At 58.5% G+C, this 24,400-nt stretch overlaps 1 protein-coding gene across 11 annotated transcripts in view; it reads left to right on the top strand.

Annotated features, from left to right (window-relative positions):
* Positions 1-24,400, top strand: part of CACNA1C (calcium voltage-gated channel subunit alpha1 C) — a 462,295-nt gene that overhangs the window by 414,410 nt on the left and 23,485 nt on the right. For 4 of the 11 annotated variants that reach the window (XM_012539278.3, XM_012539280.3, XM_012539276.3 and 1 more), the window contains exons 30-34: positions 3,562-3,645; positions 15,709-15,741; positions 18,154-18,282; positions 19,487-19,552; positions 20,181-20,272. In XM_012539278.3, coding sequence (XP_012394732.1) covers positions 3,562-3,645; positions 15,709-15,741; positions 18,154-18,282; positions 19,487-19,552; positions 20,181-20,272 — 404 coding nt within the window. Of the gene's footprint in view, positions 1-3,016; positions 3,101-3,561; positions 3,646-15,708; positions 15,742-18,153; positions 18,283-19,486; positions 19,553-20,180; positions 20,273-24,400 lie in introns of all 11 variants that reach the window. The other 7 variants (XM_012539283.3, XM_033417409.2, XM_049694804.1 and 4 more) reach the window with 3 other exon arrangements.

The raw sequence follows: 24,400 nt of genomic DNA, 5'->3' as shown, positions 1-24,400 counted from the left end.
CTTCCCCCAAAACGCCGTCCGCCCCTGCGTGGGCAGCCCTGCCTGGCTCTGAGGATCTGGACATTGAGAGGTTTGGTTCCCCACTTCAGGGAGAGCCCGGAGCCCCTTTCGCTATCCCTGACTTCTACCAGAGAAAGAACGAGTGACAGGTATGACCTGGAGGTCAGCCTGATTTCGAGAAAACAAGTCTATGATTGTTTTCCCATTCTATTTCCTCCATCATACTCCCCAAACCCATGTCATCCATGGTTTCCAGCAGTCGAGGAGATGGGTGACAACAGGTGTGTGTGCGAGTGTGTGTGTGCGTGTGTGTGACGGAGAGAGAGGACACAGCTCTTGCACTGACAACAGGGGGCAACCTTCCTCCCGGGCCCTGCCCACTTGGGGAATTGGCCAGGTGTGTCCCTCGGCAACCTGTCGAGCCCCCTGGAGGGCGTCAGCGTGTTTCTGGGATGGGTGTGGACGGCTGGGAGGAGGCACTGACAGCTGGATCTGAAACTGTGTTCATGGTCCAGCTTGGAGGGTTGACGGGGCAGGAAGGGGGTGGACGGGGCAGGGGGAAGCTGCCTCTTAAAGGGACCCTGTCACCCCCCGCACCGTGGGCCGTGTGTAAACCTCCTCCGGGCGGGAACTGGTGGGGCTCTGCGGCCAGTGGAGGCCTTGGCCCCGGGCCCACAGGACAGAGGGGCCAACCAAATGCGCCAGCAGCACAGCTGGTGGAGGGCAAGGGGGCGGGTGAGGCCAGGCGACCCAGCGGAAGCCGCCGGCCGCAGAGCACTGGGGCGGGCCTGCCCGTCCTGTGCACGAACACAGAAGAGCGCAAGAGTGGGGATGACAGGCGGTGCATGGGGTGGGTGAGGGTTGCAGGGTCCCTGGGGGCCAGGCTCCTTCCGGAGCTCGCCAGCTGTTAACCTCTCGTCTGCCTCGCCTCTGCCTGCCTTCTCCCTTTCTGTCTCTCGCCTCATCCACGCTGTGGACCGAGGCCAACTCCCCCATCTGTTCCAGGTCCCTGTGGTGAACGAGCAGATGCCAGCCCCTCCCCTCTCCCTGAGCGCCGAGACGCCCCCCGACCTCTCTCCTCCCCTCGCCCCCCAGACCCGAATAACGACTTGCCACTGCGTTTTCTAGGCTGGATGCGGGGTGTCCTGGACTCTCCTCTGGTTCCTGCTTCCCTCCTTCCTCTTCCTGGACACCCCCTCCCCTTCCCTCCCGAAACAACTCTACCCACAGAGATGGTTTTCCTCTCTAGAGATAGTCCCCCAGTGTTTCCCAAAACCTGATGTTAAAGCACACGCGTATTTGTCATTTGCACGGGGTCTTCACTCTTTGCCCTCAAAACCAGTGCTCTCCACGTGCCCTGTGATGCCATGGGAGGACCCTGGAGGGGGTCGGTTCTTTCCCGCTCACAGCACGTGACTCGAATGGGAGAGAGAAGCCTCTCGGTGCCCCCAAAGGCTCCGGGATATTCAGAAAAATACTCTGGGAAGCCAGCAAGGGTTTCAAGTGACTCTCACCTCACCCACGCCCTGGCCGACCTCTGCTCCCCACCGGGCTGTCCAGAGTCTCCACAGAGGCATTTCTGCTTTTTTTTTGGCAGAAAGGCCTGGGAACCGAGAGGTCCCTTTCCCTGCGACCTGACCTCCACACTAAGAATAACAGCCCTGGGACAGCATGTCTTGTGATCCATCTGAGAGGGGGCACGGCTAGGAAGGGTGGGGGTGGAGTGGTCAGGGAGCTGGAGGGAGTCAGGAAGAAATGGAAGAGCACAGCCTCCTGGGACTCAGAAATAGAGAGCGAGAGTTGGCCGCCCCAGGAGGGCCAGGGAGAGGGACCAGGGAGACTCTAAGAGGCCAGCCCGATGCTTTCTTACCTCCTCACCAACCTCAGAAGTGCATCTCCTGGAAGCCCCACCTCGTGGCTCAGAGGCTGGGGCATCCCTTGAAGAACCAAAGGGGCAGATGTCCTTTCTTAAGGAAAGACAGATGCCCTCGGTGCTGGGCCCTCCCCGCTCCACCCCTGGGGAGGACGGCTGTGTGGTTCCCAGGGCTCCTGAACATCTGTGTGTCACAGAGCATTGCTCCCTTTCCCCTGCACTCTGAGAGGCAGTGGTCCAGACCTAAGAACCCGCCCTCTCTTTGCAGAGAGCCTGCCCACCCAGGACTCCAAGAACCCTCACAGGAAGGGGACAGCCCTTGGTTGACCAGTTGTCCATGAACTTTGAAAAAGTCTTTGAAAAACATTCTTCTGTTCCCTTCCCCAAATATGGTGTAAAACAAACAAAATCCATGTGTGCAGGACAAAGGAGTGGAGTCAGCATCCTGATCGCTCCCCCTAGACACGACAGCCCCCAGACCCCCACCCAGCCGACAGCCCCCACCACCCCCATCCTGCAGCAAAGGCTGTGAGAACCTCACTCTCGCGGGGGCCACTTCAGCAGGATCCTGAGTCAGAATGATGGAGCTGAGCATGGCGGTGCTTCAGAGACACCCCTGCCCCGAGAGCCGGTCTAGGGTCACCTCCCACGTCACCAAACCTTGGGACTGGCCTGGCCTCCGTCCCCTTTCAGGGAGGAAAGCCTCCGTCCAGAGGCACCGGGCCCGTCCAGGGCTGGATGCCCGTCCAGGGCTGCCACGAGGGTGACCTTGTAGATGCTGTTCTGAGGCCATGGTCCCCTCACTGTCACGAGCGTCACACGGCTCACCCCTGAGCCCAGAGGGCCTGGCTGTGCCTGGACCACACCAATGGCCGCCTGCTAATTCCCAGACCACCCCGCGAGGGCCCCCGCCCCGTTCCCTCCCTCCCTCCCTCCCTCCCTCCCTCCCTGCAGGCAGGCCTCCTAGGAGGCGCTGGAGGCCTGGGAGGGGCTGGGGAAGTAGGGCGGGTGGCGAGTGGGCTGGGTCTGGAGGGGGAGGACCCCGCCCCGCTGGGACCCGGCAGCGACGGTGCGGCCCACGGCGGTGCTCTGTTCCTGTCTGTCTGACCTTCCTTTTCACTCCCGTCCTGCCGCCCCGTGTAGGGCCACTTTAGTGACCCCTGGAATGTCTTTGACTGCCTCATCGTAATTGGCAGCGTAATTGACGTCATTCTCAGTGAGACGAATGTGAGTATGATTGTGCCCAGGACGCCTCCGTGTCCCTCCCTCTTCACCTCCTCCGGTTCATTGTTTGGTTTTCCTGTTTTACCCCCGCCAGTCATGCTTTCTCTTGCACCTGCCGCCGTCCTGGGGGACGTGAGCCCCCGCACTGTCCCCACTCTGCCGGGCCGGACAAGGGGCGGCCGGGGCGTCTCCTCCTCCAGGACCCCCGCCCGGCGCCCCCGCCCCGACTAACCCGGCTTTTGTCAGGCTCGGCGAGCACCGGGTGCCAGGTGTGCACCTCCAGAACTGTGGAGTGGTAAGAGGGTCCAGTATGCCCACATAACCTCTTTCTTTTCTCATTTTTTTCCTCTTCTCTCCTTTCTTTCATGCTTTTTTTTTTCATTTTCCTCTTCCTTTTGTTTTGTGTTTCTTTGTTGTTGGTTTTTCCTCCTGTCTCCCTCCTTTGGCCCCTCTGCCCCATGCAGCACTATTTCTGTGATGCATGGAACACGTTTGACGCCTTGATTGTTGTTGGTAGCATTGTTGACATAGCCATCACCGAGGTAAACGTAAGTACCGGCGTCCTGCCCCACGACGCCGCGCCCGCCCCGCACTCACCCCGTTGCTCTCTCCTTGCCGCTTCCTCCCAGCTCCTTATTCCCACTAAGTTATTCTGGTTGGTTTGTTTAAATTGGTTGAAAGGATTTTCTTTCTCGTTGCTTTACTTCGAAATGTTTTTATTCTTTTTTCTTTAACGTTTGGAACGAGCTAGGCCCCCTTTCCTTCTGAGTTTTGATCGCTGCCTCCTTTCCTTCCCCCTTTGCAATTGGCCTAGCATGACACACACTGTCTAGGAGGATGCAGCCCTGGGATCCCAGAGTGAGACGGTGGAAGGGTGTTTACAACCGCTGGGCAGCTGCCAGCGCAGCCCCTTCCCGCTCCCAGCATCCAGGAAATGAGCTCTCCCGAGGACCACGGGTGACGGCTCGCACTTGGCCGGCACTGTCAGCCCATCGTATTCACGCTAAAACAGCCCCTCCACTGAGAGGCGGGGGAGAACAGCCCGCACCCCTCTTTTCTGGAGAGAGCTCCTCCGCCCCCCCCCCCCCCGCAACTTGCTGTGGGAGCACCTGGCCCCAGGTGAACCTGCCCCAGAGGACCAGCCTTGCCCCTGCCTGGTTCTCCCCTCACCACCACCACCCCGGCTCCAAGACCTCCTGCACCTGCCCCCAGGAGCTGCCCCTCCTAGACAGTCCCTCTAGCCCCTGCACACGTCCCTCGCTCCCCAGCATGTTCAGTCTTCTCTCGTTATCTGTAGGCAAGCCCTCTTGCGGTTGGTTTTTAACATGTGTGGTTTAGTTTTTTGTCAGGATTTTTCCTTGATTAAGAGACTTGGTAATGTTTGCACAGATGTTGGTGCACTGAACCATTGAATAGCAGCGCGGAGCAGATGCTCTAGAGCTCTGATCTAAGGTGTCAGAAGCACCCCACGACCGCCACCATCCCCGCCCTTGTCCTTACCTGCCCCCTCCACCCCATAGTCGGCTGCCAGTCAGTTGAACTGATGTTATTATATGTCCTGCTTCCGCTGATCAGAAGTCCTGTCTGCCCCCTTCGAGCGGGTGGACGTTGGGAGGAGGCTGTTCTGCTCTCCCTGTGTCCCCCGGTCAACCTGGCCCCCTCCCTGCTCGCCCCGTAGCATAGATTCAATTGGCCCTGTCTCGGGGATCCCCCAGGGTTGTCTTTGTCTCGCGGGGTGTCTGTGTATGTGTGTGTGTGTGTGTGTGTGAGTGTGTGCGTACGTGTGTACGTGTGTGTACGTACGTGTGTACACTCCCTTGACCTCTGCCATTGAATCATTGGAACACAAGGAAACCAAGCTCCCCACTCAGACCCCATGCCTCCCCTCCCTTGGCACTGCCCCCCCAAGTGGCTGGATGGACCCCAAGTTGTATCCCAGGAGCTGTCACGTCCCTACCTACAAGTATCCACCGGCCAGGGCCTGTGCTCGGCCCGAGGGGCCCTCGGGGGAGACCAGGGAAGGGCAGGATGGGCCTGTGTCTGGAGGGTGGGTCCCTGTGGGGAACCATGCCAGGGGACTTGGGGCCGATGGCAGGGACCCACAGGAGGGTGACAGCAGGCAGCTCCCTGGGTGCAGAGGACCCACCTCAGTCCCAGGGTCCTCTGGGGTGCTCACTGTTGGCCAGGCCCACGCCATCGCTCAGCCGGCCGTTTTCTTTCAAATCACTGCTATTTTTAAAGAAAAACAAAGACAAAGGAAAAAAATTCTAGAGTATAAAATTTCTACCCCAGAAAGTGACTGTTGGAATTGGGGGTGGTGCAGGACCCCAGGAACGGCACGTGGAGTCACATACAGACCCTCCATTTGTACGACAGTTTCCATTTACAATTCACCTCGGCGCCCAGCTTGTGTGCCGTGAGCCTGAGCTGGACAGACGCGAATGAGCACCCCCGTTTGCCGATGCACAGTGAGGATGGAGCGCGCCCGTGCCTTTGCTGCCCCTCGGCTGGAGCCAGGCCTCCCGGGGCGGGGACCAGCATTCCTGTCTGTTCAGTCCACGACGCCTTTTGATGAACACGTGCATCTCAGCCTCTTCTCGCGGACTCCTGCCGGCCGGGATTGGTTCAGCCCTTACGTTCCATAGTCTGTAATAAGCACAGGAGGTTTTTTATTTTCTAAACGAGAAGTTATCAGCCCAGCCCCGCTTCCGGTTGGGAAGCCCCTCCAATTCCTCCCAGTATCCTTCGCCCACATGGAGATGCTCTTCGCTCTCCAGATTGAGGAGTTTGTGAAAAGTCACACGAAGGGTTGTCTGGAGATAAAAACGGGGACAGCGTGTGTCATGCAGAGCAGAGGAGGTGTCCAGAGAGCCACCGCTCGGCCCCGACTGTTTCCCACCCCCTCCCACACATCCAGAAAGGACACCTGCGTCATCGTCCCAGGCAGGGGCTGGAGGAGAAGGCTGGACCAGGGTCAGATCGAGTGCCTGAGTCCCGCTTCTCCCTCCCGCCCAGCCCCCACCGATCCGAGGACCATGAGGATTTACGGGGCTGGGTTTTGAAGCTCAACTAAGAGCATCCACTTAAAAACCGGCCGTAAACTGTACGGCACTGTTGGGGCTTCCCTGGTGGCGCAGTGGTTGAGAATCCGCCTGCCGATGCAGGGGCCACGGGTTCGAGCCCTGGTCCGGGAAGATCCCACGTGCCACAGAGCAACTAAGCCCGTGCGCCACAACTACTGAGCCCGCGTGCCACAACTGCTGAAGCCTGTGCACCTAGAGCCCGTGCTCCACAACAAGAGAAGCCACTGCAATGAGAAGCCCACGCACAGCAACAAAGAGTAGCCCCCGCTCTCCGCAATTAGAGAAAGCCTGCGTGCAGCAAGAAGACCCAATGCAGCCCAAAAAATAAATAAATAAAAATTAAAAAACTGTACAGCGCTGTTAAAGGGGAGAGACCGTGGCACCCAAGCAAAGGACGATCTTTCCAACCCCCCTGCTGACACACCAGCCAAGCGCAGATGTCACAGCCCTCGTTCCCGGATACACTCGAACTCTTGGTCAATGGGTCCAGCCGGATCAAAGCAAGCTCACTGACCACTGCCCACGACTCAAGCCAAGATGGGCCTGTCCCACAAGCACGGACATGGTCCTGCACCCCGACGGTAGCCAGGACTGTGGGACAAGTTATAGGGTCAACAACGCTTCTTCTCAGAGGCAGGACCCTCCACCGTATGGTTCTGCCTTCCGGCCATAGGCAGGTTATGGGTCTGGACGCTCACTGGGCCAAGAGCTCAGCTCCAGGCCTCCCCGAATTTTCTAGTCTTACTGTTGTCACAAGACCTCCTTTTGCAGACAAACGTTCCGTTCCAGCGTCAGAGGGATCCCTGAGGCTCTCCACCTGTAACTCGTCATCTTTGACAATTAACCTACAGAGACCAGCTCTGTTTCCCTCCCCACCTGCTGTGTGCATCCCAGCCGCCCTCCAAACATTCCCCACGTTCAGAGTCATCTCTCCTCAAACAGCTCCGTTCTCCTGCCTCTGCTAGGCTCTGGCGCCCTGCCTTGGGAAGTGGATTCCCTAGCGACCCCAGGAACAATTGTCCCTTCCTGGAGCCTCTCCTTCTGGCACCGGGCACCTGGGATCCATTACGGACCAAACAAAAGCCCGTCCTTGGGAGCTGGTGTCCTAAGCTGGGAGATGTTCGGACACAGAAAATGAGGAAATGGTGCAGTACGTGGAGAGCCGAGAAGCACCAGGGGAGGGGTCGGAGGAGCAGGGAGCCGTGGAGGCCGGTGCCGTTCTCTGCAAGACGAGCTGTACTGAGGAGGGGAATTTGAAGAAAGCGAAGACCTGAGGGAAGTGAGGCGATGCCCTTGCGGATCCCGGGAGAGGAGCTTTCGGGCAGGACGCGCAGGGTGCGGTGGTCAGGGAGGAGAGCAGCTTTGGGCCTTCGCCTGAGCGGGAGGTGGAGACTCGGGCACCTTTGAGAAGAGGTGTCCGTGGTCCGGGGACCCCCTGCGGGAGCCAAGGGCAAAGCCCTCCACCATTTGGAAGGTGGACGCAGCCATCCAGGTGGGAGGGGACGGAGTTGTAGCAGACGTAGTGAAAACGGTCAGATTCTCAGTGTGCTCTGCAAGCAGGACCCACGGCCTCTCCTGACAGCCTGGATGTGGGCACCAGAGCAGGAGGGCTCCCAGGGAGCCGTGGGGTCCCGGCCAAGCCGGGGAGGATGGAGCCGGTGTCGGCAGGAGGGTGGGAGGCGAGGCCCGTTTGCACGAAGAGGAGGAGGCTCGGGGGGGGGTGGGGGGCTGTGTACTCGACTGCCCAGCAGTGATGTCAGGTGGACAACAGACGCCCGGTCTGCGGTCAGACATGGAATCAGCAGCACAGCGACGGTATTCCAGGCCGGGACAGGTGAACAGCTGAGGGAAGAGGAGAAATGGGGGGCTGAGCTGGGGCCGCCGTGCTCGGGGCCGCCTTGACCTCCGGCTCACTCTGGGAGATGCCCTTGGATCCTCCGAGGTGACCGGGGAGACCCGGGGCTCCGCAGTCACGCTGGATCCTGCGTCCGTGGCCACAGCCCGGCCACCCCGTCCCCTCTGGACGCGCTGCCTTCTCCTCCGTCTGTGCAGTCAGCGTCATGTCCCCTAGGAAGCTCCCTGCGCCTCCTTTACCCCTTGAGTCTGAAATTCTGTTTTCCAGAAGGAAAACCTACTGACGTAACCCTGGGATGTCAGTGGAAGCTCCTGGGGTGCCAGAAGTGGCCCCCGGCAGCCCCCAGTTACCCCTCCCCACCCCTGCACGACAGGGAGTGCTGGGATGCTCAGAGCCCTCATCACGGACGCACGTGTCCCCAGTCGTGGACGAGGCGGCCACGGGACTGACAGCAGCGACCCGCCTTGGGGCTGGCCGTCCTTGAGTGCAGTGGCGGGGGCCTGAGGTGGGCCAGAGTGCCCCCCACCGGCTCTGCACTGGACGCCTTCGGACAGTGACGCCCTCGCCGCCTGGCAGGCCCACGTGTGGACCACCCGAGAGCCATGGCGTCTAAATCGTCACCTAGAAACTCTCCAGAGAGAAGGCCCCAGGGACCCTCAGGTGGGAACAGGACGCGGCCGAGGGCCTCCAGGCAGGTTCAATGGACGGGGACTTGCGTGGACACAGACAGAGAACTAGCGCAGGGCTGCAGAGCGGCCGAGCAGGACGGCGGGGTGAAGTGACGCGGTCCTGGCTGGGGTCTCGTGAGGAGCTCGGCAGGGGTGGGGGGCAGCGTGCTGCCCTCGGGGGGCGCCAGGCCAGGGCCACCACACGTCACATCCCTGGGAGGGGCCCAGCTTGCTCAGGGTTTGCCAAGGCCGTGCGGCTAACAGGTGGCAAGAGCGGGATTCGAGTCCATCCCTGTGGGAGGACTGACTCCTGCACTTCCGCGGGCAGGCTGGCAGGGGCCCTGCACTCACGGGCCCCACGCAGGCGCTCCCAGCCTCGGGACCCCAGGCAGCGCGGCTCAGCCGAACTTCTCCAGGCCTGAGGACTGCAGGGGATGCTCGGACGCCTGGGCCCTGGGCCACGGGGCTTGGAGGACAAGAACGCAGGAAGTGTGGGGCAGCCCCTTCCCTGCACTCTGGACGGAGGAGAGAGCAGGCGGAGGGGAGAAGGGGTGGGGGCGAGGGGGCAGGTGGGACGGCTGGGACGTGCCTCCGCCTGGAGCATCTGGGACACACGTCGGGGCCTCGGTTCAGTCAGCACTGGTGGTGTCAGGCCAAGCCAGGTGGAGCAGCTGTGACCCTTGCCACATTCCTGTGCCCCCATCCCCCCCACCTGTTTCCCTCTGCTGGTCCCTCCCCCGCTGCTCCAGTCCCGCCCCTTCTCAGCACCACCTCCACTGCCACGCCCTCAACAAATGAAGCCACCAAGGTGCCTTGTTCACCCGAGGGCAGCACTGACTCGGTACCGCCCGCCCCCAAAAGAAACTCTGCCTTTAAAGGGATGAAGGTAAGACTCGACCTAGAGGTGGTGTCTAGAGCGTGGATGTGAGTGAGGAGGCGCCCGGCCCCCCATCGTCCTAAAGGGTAGTTTCTCCTCCGCTTGGGAAGGAAGTTGGCCCTGAGGGGTTGAGCAGAGCCCCGCTCGCCCAGCCGCACTCCAGCAGGGCGCGGGGAGCCATGTGCAGAGCCCGGGCTCTGCCTGCAGAGCGAGGCCCGCGTGCTGGACCGCAGGCTGCCCCAAAGCAGTGGCCTGGAGGAGGGTCCTGCAGGCCTGACCCGAAAGGCCCCTGGAACCCGTTTCTAATGGTTTTCTCCCGGCTGAGTTAGGCTGTCCGGTGTCGCAACAGCCGGGACCCAACGGCGCCCCTCATGGCCCTCCGCCTTCTGACCGAGACCCCTCCACCTCCCGTCCTCTAATTTTCTTTCCTTTCCTCCCTCATTCTCACCTCTTATGTCCTCATACAACCCTCTCCTTTCCCCTAAACCGGAGGACTGGACTGAAGGATGCTGTCAGGACACAGCCCTGGTTCAGCCAGACGGCCATCCATCCAGGCAGTGGGTGTCACTTGTCCCCAGCTGAGCCAGCTGCCGGGGTGTTGCCAGAGAGCGCCTAAAGCAGAGGGACCTCGAATATTCCCTGAGCTCGTGGGGGAAGTGAGGGAGCTCATTTCAGCAGGCCCCAAAACACTGACAGGTGCCCCCAAAGCACTCGCTGTGTAACGCTGCTTCCTGAGGGCCGGCTGCTCTCGCTGGTTTGTTTCCTTGAGTCTGTCTCTCTCTCTGTGTCCCTGTCTCTGTCTCTGTCTCTGTCTCTTTTTCTTCTCCATCCTTCAGGCTCACTGTGTCTGTCCACGTGTGTGTGTGTCTCTCTCTGTGTCTCTGTCTCTGTCTCTCCCCTCTGCCCCCACATATGGGATTTTGTGAGCGCTCCTGGCAAGCTGATTGTTCATTTATTTTTCATGAGTTCCGTTGTTGGTTATCTGTTTGAATGACTGTCCCTCCCAAGGAAGATAAGACAGCCCTGGCGATTCTGTAGTCAGTCCCGTGTAGCGTGAGCTCTGGCAGGTAACAGCCCCTGAGGAGCCGTCGGGCTGCAGGTGAGCCGTGAGCAGCCCCGAGGCCCCAGCCACTCCGCAGCAGGACTGGCAGCACAGGCCGGTCACCACAGCTCAGCACCCACACCGCCTGCTCTGCCCTCTCCTCCAGTCCCCTTGGGGCCAAAGACCCCGCAAGGGGTGCTTAGAAGGGCATTTTAACTGAGTGCCTATGACCACAAAGGTTCTCCTTTCTGGCTAGAATCTCCTTCCCCTTCTGGGTGGAATTTTCCTTTGGAGAAACAGATGTAAGCCCACGGTGGGGGGGGGGGGGGCTGCCTTTCCACCCTCCGCCCTCGCATCTTTGGGGTGACCTTCACTTGCGCCCCACCCTTTTCTGTCCTTGTCTCCGCCTTCCTCACAACCCCCACCTTCCCCTTCCCAGCTCTTCTCTTCCTCAAACCCAATTCCATTCCTCCATTCATGCCGGACCGAAAAGGAAACTGGGCATAAGAATTGCTTTTGACCATCGGTATTTCCTTCACTTGCCCTCAGATCTGTGGCACCGACCCTCCGCTGTGTCTCCTAGTTGACACGTGCTTACTTAGACCTTGCGTCTCCCTCCCAAGAAAGCACTTCATTCAACCTTAGAGAGCTAGCAGTTTACAACAGATTTTACGTTGACCTTAAAATTCCTTCCCTGCAGCCACCCCTGGCGGCTCTGACCGTCAGCACCTCCCAACCCCTCCACGTCCGCAGGGCCACACCTCAGTTCCCGGGATGTGCGTTTCTCCCGGTTGGAAGAGGGGCTAGAAGGATAATGAGAACCCCCACCCCTGAACGTATGCCGGCTGGCTCCTGGCCACGAAAGCAGCGTCAGATGTCTCTAGAAGCCCTTGACTCCCGTATCCCCGGCTCTCTCTGTGTGTACCAGCCTCATATTTACCCTCCCACCCTAGGCTAACTGGGGTCCCGCCAACAAAGCCCAACCCCCCAGACACCCCCTGTGACACCATGACATGCTCACAGCTGAACTACCGTCTTGTCTTGCAGATCAAATCGAGATGAGATTAGAGACAGTTGGAATAGAGAAGCAGAGCTGGTGGCGGGGGATGGCAGGCGGAGGGGGGGATGGCAGGCGGAGGAATGGCAGGCGGAGGGGGGATGGCAGGCGGAGGGGGGATGGCAGGCAGAGGGGGGATGGCAGGCGGAAGGGGGATGGCAGGCGGAAGGGGGATGGCAGGCGGAGGGGGGATGGCAGGCGGAAGGGGGGATGGCAGGCGGAGGGGGATGGCAGGCGGAAGGGGGATGGCAGGCGGAAGGGGGGATGGCAGGCGGAAGGGGGATGGCAGGCGGAGGGGGGATGGCAGGCGGAGGGGGGATGGCAGGCGGAGGGGGGATGGCAGGCGGAAGGGGGGATGGCAGGCGGAAGGGGGATGGCAGGCGGAGGGGGGATGGCAGGCGGAGGGGGGATGGCAGGCGGAGGGGGGGATGGCAGGCGGAGGGGGGATGGCAGGCGGAGGGGGGATGCCAGCTGGACCCAGATCTTCAGGTGGTTTGGGATGGAATTGATACCAGATCCACTCCCTGAGTTCTGGACAAGGGTTTTTTGTTTTCTGTCTTTTCAAGCAAAGGCTTCTGTAGGCAGGCAGCCAGTAAAAGGTCCACACGTTCCCATGCTGTTGCTTTTGACTCGGTTCAGAGAGATGTGGAATTTCTGTGACCAATACATAACCGTTGTCTCAGCGGCAGCCACGGGGATTGGGCCCTTGTCCGACGGCCTGTTTGGACTCAGCCTTCCCTGCAGGGAGGCAGGTCATCTGCCCCTTTCCAAGCCAGCCTGGCCAGGAGACGCAGCCACGGCACACAGCTGCTCTTAAGTGCCCTCGAACCGCCGATCACGGAGAACATCCCGGAAGATAGTCAGGATATCGAAATCTACCACCTGGCCCTACCTCCCCGCTAACCCTCGCCTCCCAGCTATGCAAGAAGGGGGGCCGGGAAAGAGAAGAAGGGAGAGGAAGCCGTCCCTTTTTTATGTGGTCAAGAGCGATTTCCAACAACCTCTCCGTTCTCCAGAGAGACAATGGGATGTAAACTGGGAAACGCCCCACCGATTCTGGCGTCCGTCCGTCCTGGAGAACCCTCTTTGCAGGCTCTGGTGCCCCTCAGTCCCCTCGGCTCCCATGGGTGGTCTAGAGAGAGCACCCCAGTGAAAAGGAACAGTGAGGACATTCCGGAAACAAAGGCTTCATCCACTGAGGTGGTGGTTCTCGTCTGGTCCTGAACTTGGGTCGGAGAGGCAGTTTTCCAGAGCCACCCCAGGTCTTTGCCGGTTGAACCATACAAGGTGACCCACATACATGTGCCCAGGTGAGGGCAGGGTCTGTCCCCACTGCTGGCCCGGGGCCTCTCTGACAGTGTCCCACCTCCGCCCCACATGGGGAGGAATAATCTCATTTCATTCCTACCAACTGCAAGAGCAAATTCAGTTAATTGCCCTGATACCCTAACCCCTTGAAAATGACCAGATCATTAGAAAGCAAAGATCAGAATGGGCGGCTGAGAAACGGGCTGCGTGCTCCCCGCTCGTGGACACGAGCTGGCGGCAGGCAGGGTGCAGGGCAGGGGGTCACCGGGAGCAAGTCTGGGGAAGCATCCGAGGGGGGCAGCTCAAGCCCTCGGGGCTCCCCATTAATCCTGCACTTAGCTCAGAGGTAGAAGCAACGCTCGGGGGTCCCTCAGGACGTTCTGGGGGATCACAGCGATCGGCAGACACACTCGCCCGTCTCCTGGCCGCCCGGGCATCTGGGGGTGACCTTGGGCAGCAGTGCGTCAGCCAGTGGTTCTCTGTGGGCAGGGCTGTGCGACGGGCCCCTTCCTGCACTCTCCTGCAGGAGTCACTCCGGGTTGCCTTCCGGCTTTGTTACGATGCATAGTTACTTTCCAGCCCGTGGACCTTGTAAGCACAGCTCCTCACATGAGGACAGGCGCACACGAGCGGCTGACAGGTGACCCTGCCCCGCAAGTCAGAAGCAGCCTCTGAAGAGGAAGACTCAAGGCCCAAGAGAAAAACGAGCCCGTGAGTCTCCACATTCTCCCCAAGTGAGGCTCGTTGGACGCTGGGTTCCCGGAGGCCCGACCTTCCTCTCTCCACGGCCATAGGGATGGATCCTGAGGGTTACTGGGGAGTTCCCTGGCGGCCCAGTGGTTAGGACTTGGTGCTTTCACTGCCGAGGGCCCGGGTTCGATCCCTGGTCCGGGAACTAAGATCCCACTAGCTGCACAGCGCAGCCAAAAGCAAAAGCGTTGCTGAATTCATACATAGTGTTAAAATCATATGATGCCCCAGGTGATCAGAACAGACCCAAAGGCAAATCTTGGAGTAAAATGTGACTTACAGAAATGAGTCTGAAACGGGAGCATAAAAGGCTAAAAAGAAGAAGACAACAGGTAAGACATTTAAAAAGCCCAAATGAAGGATTCTGAAGGTTTAAGCAGTAAAATAAGTAGTTTTAATTTTTTCATGGTTGGGGGTTAATTCGGTCGGGCCAGGTGACCCAGGCAGGTCCTCTAAAGCACCCCCATTCTGGTCCCGTTCGGGAAGGGGTTGACCCAGAAGACCTTCAGTCACCTGCCCAGGGCTCTTGGAAGTAATGGGCAGCTTTGGTGGTTTTCAGGGTGCGTCCAAGGCTAGAGCCTGCTGGGCGCTCGGCCTAGAGCCCAGCACTGCCTGTGGACTCGCCTCTGTGCGGACCTCACACCCCTCCCCCACTGAAGCCCGGGAGGCATGGGGCTTCTCACAGGTTAACACCGGGGCGCAAGCCCCTGACCAGCCTGGAACTTCCTCCATGCGTGCGTGTGCGTGCGTGTGCGTGTCTGTCTCCGTGTTCTCTCAGCCTGCTGGCCAGATCCTAGACACCCCACCCCGTCCAGGCACGTGGGTGGACCTGGCAGCTGCAGCCCGTCGTGAAGCAGAGACAGATCTAGACTGTTCATAAACAACCAGAGAGGCGTCCTGTCCCTTCTCCTCCTTTCCCTCACCCCGTGTCTCCCCCAGTCCCCGAAAAGGACACGTCCCAACTTGCAATGGGAACGAAAGGAATTTGCTGAGAAATCTGTTACCAGAGAAGTACTTTTCAGCCTGTGAGCAAACGTCTGCTCGTGCACATTTCCGTCCTTGAAAAACCCCGTTACATGTTCTCCTTGTTTATACCTTGAAAACAGAAACACAGGAGCAACTCTCTGAAAGTGGAGGGTGAGAGTGAAGTCGTGGCCTTCTAGAAGCAGTTGGCAGCCCAGGCGGCGGGGACCAGTCCCGGCTGTGCTCTGTGCGCGGGGCTGCAGGGCAGGGCACCTTCCCGGATGCAGCTCAGGGCTGCTGTGGGATGCGCCCCTGAGGCCAGGCCCCTCGGCCCCTGCCCCCTAGTGGTCCCAGAGTCAGACCCCTGAGAACAGCTCCTCGGGGTGTTAACAATAATGTCCTAAATTGTGTGCAGGGCTTTCAAATTTAATAAACAGATCCACGCTCGTTTATCTCAGGCCGGTGTCCAGGGTCCACACCCGGAGATCAGGAGCCAGCAGGCCCTTCTCCCTGAGCCTCAGCTTGAGGGGGTAACTGAACCTCAGTCTTCCCCTGGACCTGGGGGGCCACTGCCCCTGGGCTCCTTTGCTCAAATACACGTGGGCAAAGCGCAGCCTTGGGCACAGGCAAGGTCTCTCGCCTTCAGCGGGCAGTGCTGGGTAAGCGAGTGCAGGGTCAGCCCCTGGAGGCTACCTTAGGACACACAGCTGATTCAGAACAAACAAAACCTCCATCCTCAAACTCCGGAACACTCCATGATAACAGGTGTGAATTAGTAGTTAATCTGTAGCCAGAGATGGTTCCGGGCAGGAGAACACCCAGAGTCCTCGCTGGGTGGGAGCCCACTCTGGCGGCGCCCGGACGCTGCCAGGCCTGTGCCGTGTACCCTCCCCTTGGCGCTGTCGCCCTCTCCTGCCACTGCGTTGCTCCTGTGTTACCAAGACCTAGAACGCCGGCGTCTTTTTCGGAGACTCATTACAGCTCATCTCTGTCTGCCTTTCTTTAAAGCCAGCTGAACATACCCAATGCTCTCCCTTTATGGTAAGACCGAACCTCCAAACCACGCTGTCAGCTTCTGTGACCCCCTCTAACGTACCCACCTCCCCCACCCGACCCCCCGCATCTCGGAAGCCAGCCCCCGATGCATGCTGCCCGTGTCTGCCGTGCGCCTTGCCTGCCTGGTCTGTAGCTGCCGAGTGCCGCGTGCGACATCTCCATCCTAGAGCTTTCCTGTGGGTGGCGGTTCACCATGACCTTGACTGTCTAATGAGCCACGGGGAGAGAATCGGACCCGAGGGCCATTTCCTGTTAAACGTCCTGAGGACTCCGCTGGCTGACGGCCCCACCCTGAATCTGTCGTGGGGTTTGCGTGGGGCGCCCACGAGCGCCACGGCGAGGCCTCTGGGAAAGAGGAAGGAGAGGTGACATAGCCAGAGACGGGGAGGTCCTCCTAGTCACCAGGCCGTCCTCCAGCTCTGAGTCAAGGCCCCAGTAAGCAGTGAAGCTGGGTTCATTACCCAGAGAGTGGTTGGATTTCCTATCACCCCAACAGTGTTACCTGTGAGGGGCATGAAAACTAGGCCACGCCCGCTTCACTGCAGCAGACCGTCTGGTGGGAGCCGCTTCTGCTCTAGGAATCTTTGGCTAAAGTGATAGAGAGGCCGACCAGTGTGACCTTGAAGTCTCCTTGGAACAGCTGTCTCCAAGAGGCTGCTGTCACAGACTTCAAACGTGGGCCAAGCGTGGGTTTTTAGGAGGGCCGGTGAATGGGTTGATTCCCCGAACCCCAGAGGTCAGCAGACAGAGGCAAGATCGGTGGGGATGTTTCCTGATGAAGCCCACGACCATAGCCGGAAGGGCTGAGCCTGGACGTGCTGCCCGTGTGTCACCCGTCAGTGGAGCGTAAGGCACCTGCGGCGTCTGAACCCAGGACGAGCTCAGACTGGAGGCTTGCGTCTTGCTTTTTAACGAGTCAGATGCAGATGCCTCTGCGGCGCCAACCTCCCAGACTCTCGGTGCCCAGCTGAGTTCCGTGTAAGCTGGCGCTCTCTTCTGGCTCCCTTCCGGAGCACAGTGGGGCTGACGGCCGAGTTCCAAGGCCCTGAGCCTCCTCTGCCCTTCCTCTGGGGAAGCACCACCTCCTTTGAAGGAGAGAAAGTAGAATTTCACGTAGGTGCACGGGTGACAGAAATGCAGAGATGAAGGGCATCAAAGACTTCAAAATGCAGACAGGTAGGGCCCGGGGGCCAGACGGCCTGCTGCCGGGGCCACCCCAGCCCCTGCGGCCCCCAGCCACCAGCCCGCCCCAAGGGACCAACTCTGGCTCAGAAGAAGGATAGACGCAGCCCGCCCCGGGAGGAGCAGGGTGTGCTGGCGCGTGTAAAACCCGGCCCCCTCAGGGGGCTCCTGCTCTGATCGGGGTGAGGGGAGCGGCCCCTGGAGCCCCGGTCACAGGGTCAGAACCAGGAGCCGCGAGGGCTCGGGGGCTGGTGGGATTTTCGTAGGCGTGGCCAGGCCAGATCTGACCTGGAGACGGTCAGAAATGAAGCCAGAGGAGCGGGAGTTGAGAATCGGGGCCCACGTGGGGCCCAGCAACTACCCGGCCGGAGGCGCCTCCAAGCAGGGGGCCTGAAGCAGGAGCCGTAACAGGAAGCCCGAAGGTCCGTTCTCTCCCGGTGCCCACGGGGCTGGGGGCTGCACTGGCTCTGGGGAACCGGCCAGCTCCCGGGCACCACCCAGCTCTCTGGCCGGTGTGGGCAGGAGGGGGGTCGGGGGTCATTTTGTGCTGACTGTTCCCAGATCTGGAGGAGAGGGTGACGGGGCTGCGTGTCCGGCCCCCGACCCCCGGCCAGGCATGCGCCGGCCCCAGGCTCCCCCAGGCCCAGCAGCCCCGGGCCCGCTCCAGGACACCCCTGGCGAGCCCACCCGCCCCGAGCAGGACCCCTCGGTCCTCTCACGGCAGGGAGACCCGTCCAGGGCTCACGCTCCACTGCCTGGGCCTCCACCCCTCCCAGGCCTGCGCAGCCGGCGGGCCCAGGGCAGAAGGGAGCGGAGGGGCAGCAGGGGCTGTGGCCCGGGCCCATCCACAGCCGTGGGGGGAGGTGGCACACCGAGTGCTGAGGCTGGGCAGCCCCCGCCCCCCAGGACCTCCAGAGCGCTGGTGCCGCTCGGGACGCCGGACCCTCAGCTGAGCCAAGCAGGAGGGCAGCAGGGGCACCAAGGCGGCTCTCGGCCTAGATTTCAGAGCAGATGGAATTTCTAGGGAATCACCTGCCGCCCCCGCCCCGGGGGGGGGACTTAAGACCAGGGATGCTGGGGCAGAGGCTCGGGGCCTGGGCACGGCCGGGCGCCGCAGAGGCCTGGGGCTGGGCCTACCCGTGGGCGCCGGGAGAGTCGAGTGCAGCCGGCCCCCGCCGCCCGCCTGCGTGTTAACTGCTGTGTTAACGGCCCCAGAACGCGGAGGAGAACTCCCGCATCTCCATCACCTTCTTCCGCCTCTTCCGGGTCATGCGTCTGGTCAAGCTGCTGAGCCGTGGGGAGGGCATCCGGACGCTGCTGTGGACGTTCATCAAGTCCTTCCAGGTACCCCCCTTCCCAGTACCCACCTGGGACGATGCTCCCAGCTGAGGGGAGGCTGCGAGCGTGCTGTTTTCTTCTCTCTTTTGTGGATTTGCCCCGAGAATTGACTGCACAGAGGGGTTTTGGGGGTGGAAGAGGTTTGAAAGCCATGGGCAGAGGTGGCCCGATGACCCCTCCCAACTCGGGTGTTGTCAGCCCGGGGCTGGCACCCTCGTCCCGGCCGTGGTTCAGCAGGGTCTGCTGCCCACACCTGCTTAGGGACTTAGCCGGACCCCCCGGGACCCTGGTGTGCCCCGTGTGGACCCAGGGCTGCCCACCGCGGGGCCAGTTCTCTGCCCCGAGCACTCGTTTCCTTCTGTGAAAGCAGAATGACGGTGGCCCCGGCCTCAGCCGTGGGTGACTGTACCGGGCCCACGTGCTCACCCACCCCCGACATTTCCTGGGCGCCACTGAAGGTGGAGCCCGAGCGCCCACCAGGCCGGATGGCCCGTGGTCCCGCGGTGCCACCTGGTGGTGTGCGGGCTCCATCCACCCCGTGAGCCGCGAGGCCCCCTCCCGGGGAGGAGGCGGCGAGCACACCGAGAGAGTAAAGCGCAGAGGCCGGCCGGCCGCGGGCCAGGCCCTGCCCAAGCATCTTGCGAGTCTTAAATCAGCCAGGCCCCAAACCCCCCGAGGTCGTTGCTTTTCTCCCCATTTTTCAGATGAGGACCCTGAGGCTCAGGGAGGTTAAGCCCAGCCCAGCTCCCACAGCTACAGTGGCGCAAACGGGCGTGAGCCCAGGGTCTCGCTTTTGTCTAGTGCCCCTTCTCCTGCCTTTCCTACACCTGGTGGAGCAGCTTACGGCTGTGGGGTGGGGGGGGCTGCTGGGTGTCCCCCACGGCCCTCCGGCTGCACGAGGACAGGTGGGTGGCGGGAGGGTGTTTTGCTCTTTCTAGATTGTTGGTACCGAGGGAGCGTCATGCCAAGCCCCGAGCTCAGAGCCCACCTTCCTGGGCGGACCTCCCCAGGTCTCAGGTGCTTGACACCCAGGTGAGGGGAGGGGTCGGCACCAGGCTCAGGCTCCTCCCATTTAGTGCCCAGAACGTCTGCGGGGCTCCTGGAAGTGCCCCCCAAGCCAGGCAGCAGCTGGCGACTGAGGAGACGCCGCCCGGGGAGGGGCCCAGCCGCCGGCACCCCGCCGACCTCACGGCGTCTGTGCCCCCGCCAGGCCCTGCCCTACGTCGCCCTCCTGATCGTGATGCTGTTCTTTATCTACGCCGTCATCGGGATGCAGGTACGCCCGGCCCCCAGCCCGCATCCTCTGACACCCGCCCCTCCTTCTGAGGCTGGAAGGGTCACCGGAATTGGACCTCTCCCCCCACCCCCGCGGTGTCCTGGGGGTGCACAGCTCTCAGACCCTCTCTCCCCGTTGCCCCTGGCCCAGGTTCCACTCTCTCTAGGGAAAAACTCACCCAAGTTATGCGAAGGGCCTATTTGTTAATTATTCCTCAATAAAGTATTTTTTAAAGAGGAAAGAAAACTCGTCTCAAGAATCTGCAGCCAAAAGAAAAGGAAAAAGAAAGAGGAAGGCCAGCGAGCCGTGTCCCCGCACAGATGCGGGGTCGGGGTCTCAGCCTCCACCCCCTCTCAGCCCCGCTCCCGCTGGGCCCAGGGCCCGTCCCGAGGGCCGAGGGCACTTTTCTTCGATGCTTGTCCGGAGTGGGGTCCTGGGATCAGGGGCTGGACAGGGCAGCAGGTACCTGCCCCCGCGAGGCCTTCCAGGTCACAGAGGGGACTCTGTTCAGCTTATGGGCCAGCCCATCCAGGGTGAACTGTGACCCCTGAAGAGACCGTTGAACGATGGGTGGGAACCAGGACCCCTCTGTCCACAGCTCACGGACCCCGTCCTCTCCCCCTGCCAGGTGTTCGGGAAAATCGCCCTGAATGACACGACAGAGATCAACAGGAACAACAACTTCCAGACCTTCCCCCAGGCTGTGCTGCTGCTCTTCAGGTGAGCGTGCACACAGGTGCGGACAGGTGCACACGGGACGCCTGCCCGGCGCGGCCCTGGCCTGGGCGCACCACGAGAGCTGGGGCTGGGGGACCGGGAAGCCTTCCTCTCACTGTCGTTCATAACCACTGGACACGGCCTGGACCCTGGAAGCCAGTAGGGGGTCAGAATCGAACTCCAAGAGCACCCTGGTTGGAAGCTGAGCCAGGCCTGCAGCACACTCGCTATGTGACCTTGAGTGACCTTGAGCGAGACAGCGGATGCCTCCGAGCCTCAGTTTCCTCCTCAGACAAGCCCAGCTGCCGGAGTGGGTGCCACTGTCCGTTTCAGTGGTTCCGTCCACAGCACTTAGTTCCCCCCTCGGATGAGCCGGCGCCAGCCTTCACCCTCTGGGGAGGCCACGGCCACAGGTACAGCTGGGGACGGGGTGTGTCCCGCCCGACCCCGAGGGAAGGAGTCCGTGCGGCAGCCCCGTGTCCTTCCTCCTCTGGATCCCAGTGACCCCCTGGGCTGCCCCTCCCCTGGCTCTTCTCACCATCCAGCTCGTCACAGCCTGGGCTCTGGGACCCCCACCTGGTCCAGGGCTGGTGGTGATGAGAACTGTTTACTCAGTCCCTGCTGATGCCTAGATTCCATTCCAGCACGTGTACTCTCCGTGCTAAGGTGCTGGGAGAGGCACTGAGCCCTTACCGGCCCCAGGGGTTCTTTCCGAAGATCCAGGGACCCTCCCCATCAGATAACCCCACCTTCACTGTGCTCTGTGGAATCCTTTCCCCACACCCGAGCCCACAAACCGTTATTGCTCAAAATGTGTTCAGTCAGAATGGCAGTCCCCTTAAGTATCAGTCCGACGTCACCCTCCCTCAGGTGGTAGCCATGAGAACATGGGGCCATCATAAACCACAGCCTCACAGCAACGTTGACTCCTGAGCCGCATTTAAATATGGGATTTGGACACACGTGAGCCAGGGCACATGGGTCTCCCCTCGCCTTTCCTAAAGTCCTTGACGACAGGAGATAGTTTGTGAAAGAATAAGGAAGGATAAAAGCCAAGAAAGAGTGCCATTTTGAGCCAGCAGTGCTGAGGAAGTCTTCAGCGGAGGCAAGCAGATGGGATTCAATGGACAAAGGACCAGGTTCGGAGGAAAACACATCCCAAAGCAGGTGAGCCTGTGAAGGGGCAAGAGCGGCCAGGGCCTCCCCAAGCTCAGGGTCCACAGGGGCCAGGCACCAGGACAGCTGGTGGCCCGCGTTTGGAGAGCGTTTGCTGATGCCCACAAGCTGAAAACAGAGCCCTGCCACCACAGCCTGGGCTTTGGGGTCTAAGAAGTAGAGCAGGGCCCCAAGGGAACCCACCCTTTAAGAGAAGCTACCTGTCCACTCCACCTGGCAGCACATCTTGTCTTGTCTTCCGTGGTCCCCAGAGATGCTCCTGCAACGAGAACTTGATCCACAGAGTTGTGTACTGGACTCTCGATCACAAAGAGCAGTAACAGTCACCCCAAAGTACTGGGGGAAAACCAATGTCAAAAAAGAAGTCACCACGCTCACCTAACAGATGAATGAACACATCAGGAGGAAAAGAATAGGGAGGTGAAAAATATCTGAAAATAAGCATCATTTGTGTCTTTAGAGAGATTATAGAACCTGGCACATCTGTCAAATTAGAAAGGAGTGGGGGGAGGAGGAGAAGTCATTATTAATCAGAACAAATTAACAAGAGAATTAATTAAATTTAATTAAAGAGAGAACTCAGAAAATATACAATTGTTAAAATATTTATTTATGTTTGGCTGCACTGGGTCTTCGCTGCTGCATGCGGGCTTTCTCCAGCTTCGACGAGTGGGGGCGACTCTTCGTTGTGGTGCACGGGCATAAAAAATTAGGAATTAACCAGAAAACCAGTAGTCCCTCCAAAATCTGTTCACTTAAATGTTTCGAGCCACTCTTCTAAATAACTCGCAGCTGAGGCTACAAACTACTCAGAAATGAGAATGTGAACACACTATATCTTCCTTTTTTTTTTTTTTTTAATGAGACCCCCTCGCCTGGGCCTGAGATTGTTTGGGTTATTTATTTAAGTTTTGTTTTTTGTTTTTTGTTTTTTTAAATTTTTGGCTGCCTTGAGTCTTAGTTGCGGCACGCGGGGTCTTTCGTTGTGGCACACAGGCTTCTCTCTAGTTGTGGCGTGCAGGTTTCTCTTCTCTAGTTGTGGCGTGCAGGCTCCAGGGCGCGTGGGCTCTGTAGTTTGTGGCACGCGGGCTCTAGTTGAGGCGCACAAGCTCAGTGGTTGTGGCGCACGGGTTTAGTTGCCCTGCGGCATGTGGGATCTTAGTTCCCTGTCCAGGGATCGAGCCCATGTGCCCTGCATTGCAAGGCGGATTCTTTACCGCTGGACCACCAGGGAAGTCCCACGCTCTATCTTAAATTTATGAGATGCACCAGTAAGCCAAAGGACAATTCAGAGCCAAAATTAACTTTTTTTTTTAATTTACAGCAAGTAAACGAATAAATGGAAAAAGAATAGGAAAATAACCCCAAAGTGTGAAGGAATGCATTTATTAAAATAAAAGCAGAAATTAATAAAATATAAAACAAAAACATTCATCAATAAACTCTAAAACTGATTCTTTGAAAAGACCAATAAATAGACAAACTTTCATCAAATTCAATTTTTTTAAAAAGACGCAACAGCAGGAATAAGAAAAGCAACATAATTATAGATGTGGAGTGATTTTTAGAATGATGAGAATATTATGAACAAATGAATGCCGATATATTTGAGTATCTAGACGAACTAGATGCTTTTATATAGGAAAAGAGAAATCACAAAAATTGTCTTGAGAAGAATATTTTTTTAATTAACCACAACAGAAATTGAAAAGGTGGTCAAAATTTTAGTCCTCTAAAAGGCTAGATCCAATATATTTATGTTTGCTATTTGCCAAAATATCAAAGAATAAATCATTCCTATGTTACATAAACTTTCCAGGAGTAAAAATGGGTAGGAAACCTCTTTCTGTAAGACTAACATACGGCTGATACCAATAAGAAAGAGAAGAAAGTAAGAACTAGAGATATAAAAATATGTAGACATAACTATTTTGGTTACAGAGAACAGGCTAATCCAACTAGAAAACCCAAGCAAAGCAACTCAAAAGCCTTTATAACAATTAAAAGGACCAGGAAGGTGACAATTAACAAAGGAAAACAATCACTTTCATGTACTCATAATGTACTAGTGTGGGCAGCCTACTGTAACACCATAAATGGAGTGGCTCAAACAGCAGACATTTCTTTCTCACATTTCTGGAGGCTGGAAGTCCAAAATCAAGGTTTCATGATTCTGTTCCTGGTGGGAGCCTCTTCCTGGCCTGCAGATGGCGGCCTTATCACCGTGTCCCCGCTTGGAGGAGAGAGAGGAGAGCACCAGTCTCCCTTCCTGTTCTTATAAAGATGCTAATCTCATCATGAGGCCCCGGCCCCATGACCTGATCTAAACTTAAGTGCCTGCCAATGCTGTCACATTGAGGTTTGGGGCCACAACATACAAACTCTGAGGGGACTCATACATTCAGTCCGTAACAGGTAATAGCTGATCTGTAAATATAATAAATGAGCTCATAAGCTATCACTTTTCAACATGATACTGCAAGTTTTATCCAATGCAATAAGACGAGAAAAATAAACCGAAGGGTAAGAATTGGAGAAGAAGAAAAAATTAAATGCCAAAAAAATTGATTGCCAAACTCAACAACAAGAAAATAAACAATCCAATTTAAAAATGGGCAAAGGACTTGACATTCCTCAAAAAAAGATAAGTGAATGGCCAATGAACCTAGGGAAAAATGTTCAAAATCACTAATCATCAGGGAAATACAAACCCAAACCACAATGGGCTAGCACCCCACACCCATCAGGAGGGCTGCTGTCAGAAAAACAAGCGCTGATGAGAATGTGGAGAAGTTGGAAGCTTTGTGCATTACGTGTAAGAACGTAAAATGGTAACAGCCACTGTTGAAAACTGTACGACGGTTCCTCAAAATATTAACAATAGATTAAAAATACCATATGATCCAGCAATTCCAGTTGTGTGTGTATATACCTAAAAGAATTGAAAGCAGGGTC

The sequence above is a fragment of the Orcinus orca genome, chromosome 11 (assembly GCF_937001465.1).
Source record: "Orcinus orca chromosome 11, mOrcOrc1.1, whole genome shotgun sequence".
Taxonomy (NCBI): domain Eukaryota; kingdom Metazoa; phylum Chordata; class Mammalia; order Artiodactyla; family Delphinidae; genus Orcinus; species Orcinus orca.
The sequence above is the reverse complement of the archived record's forward strand: the minus strand, read 5'-3'. Positions and strand labels throughout refer to the sequence as shown.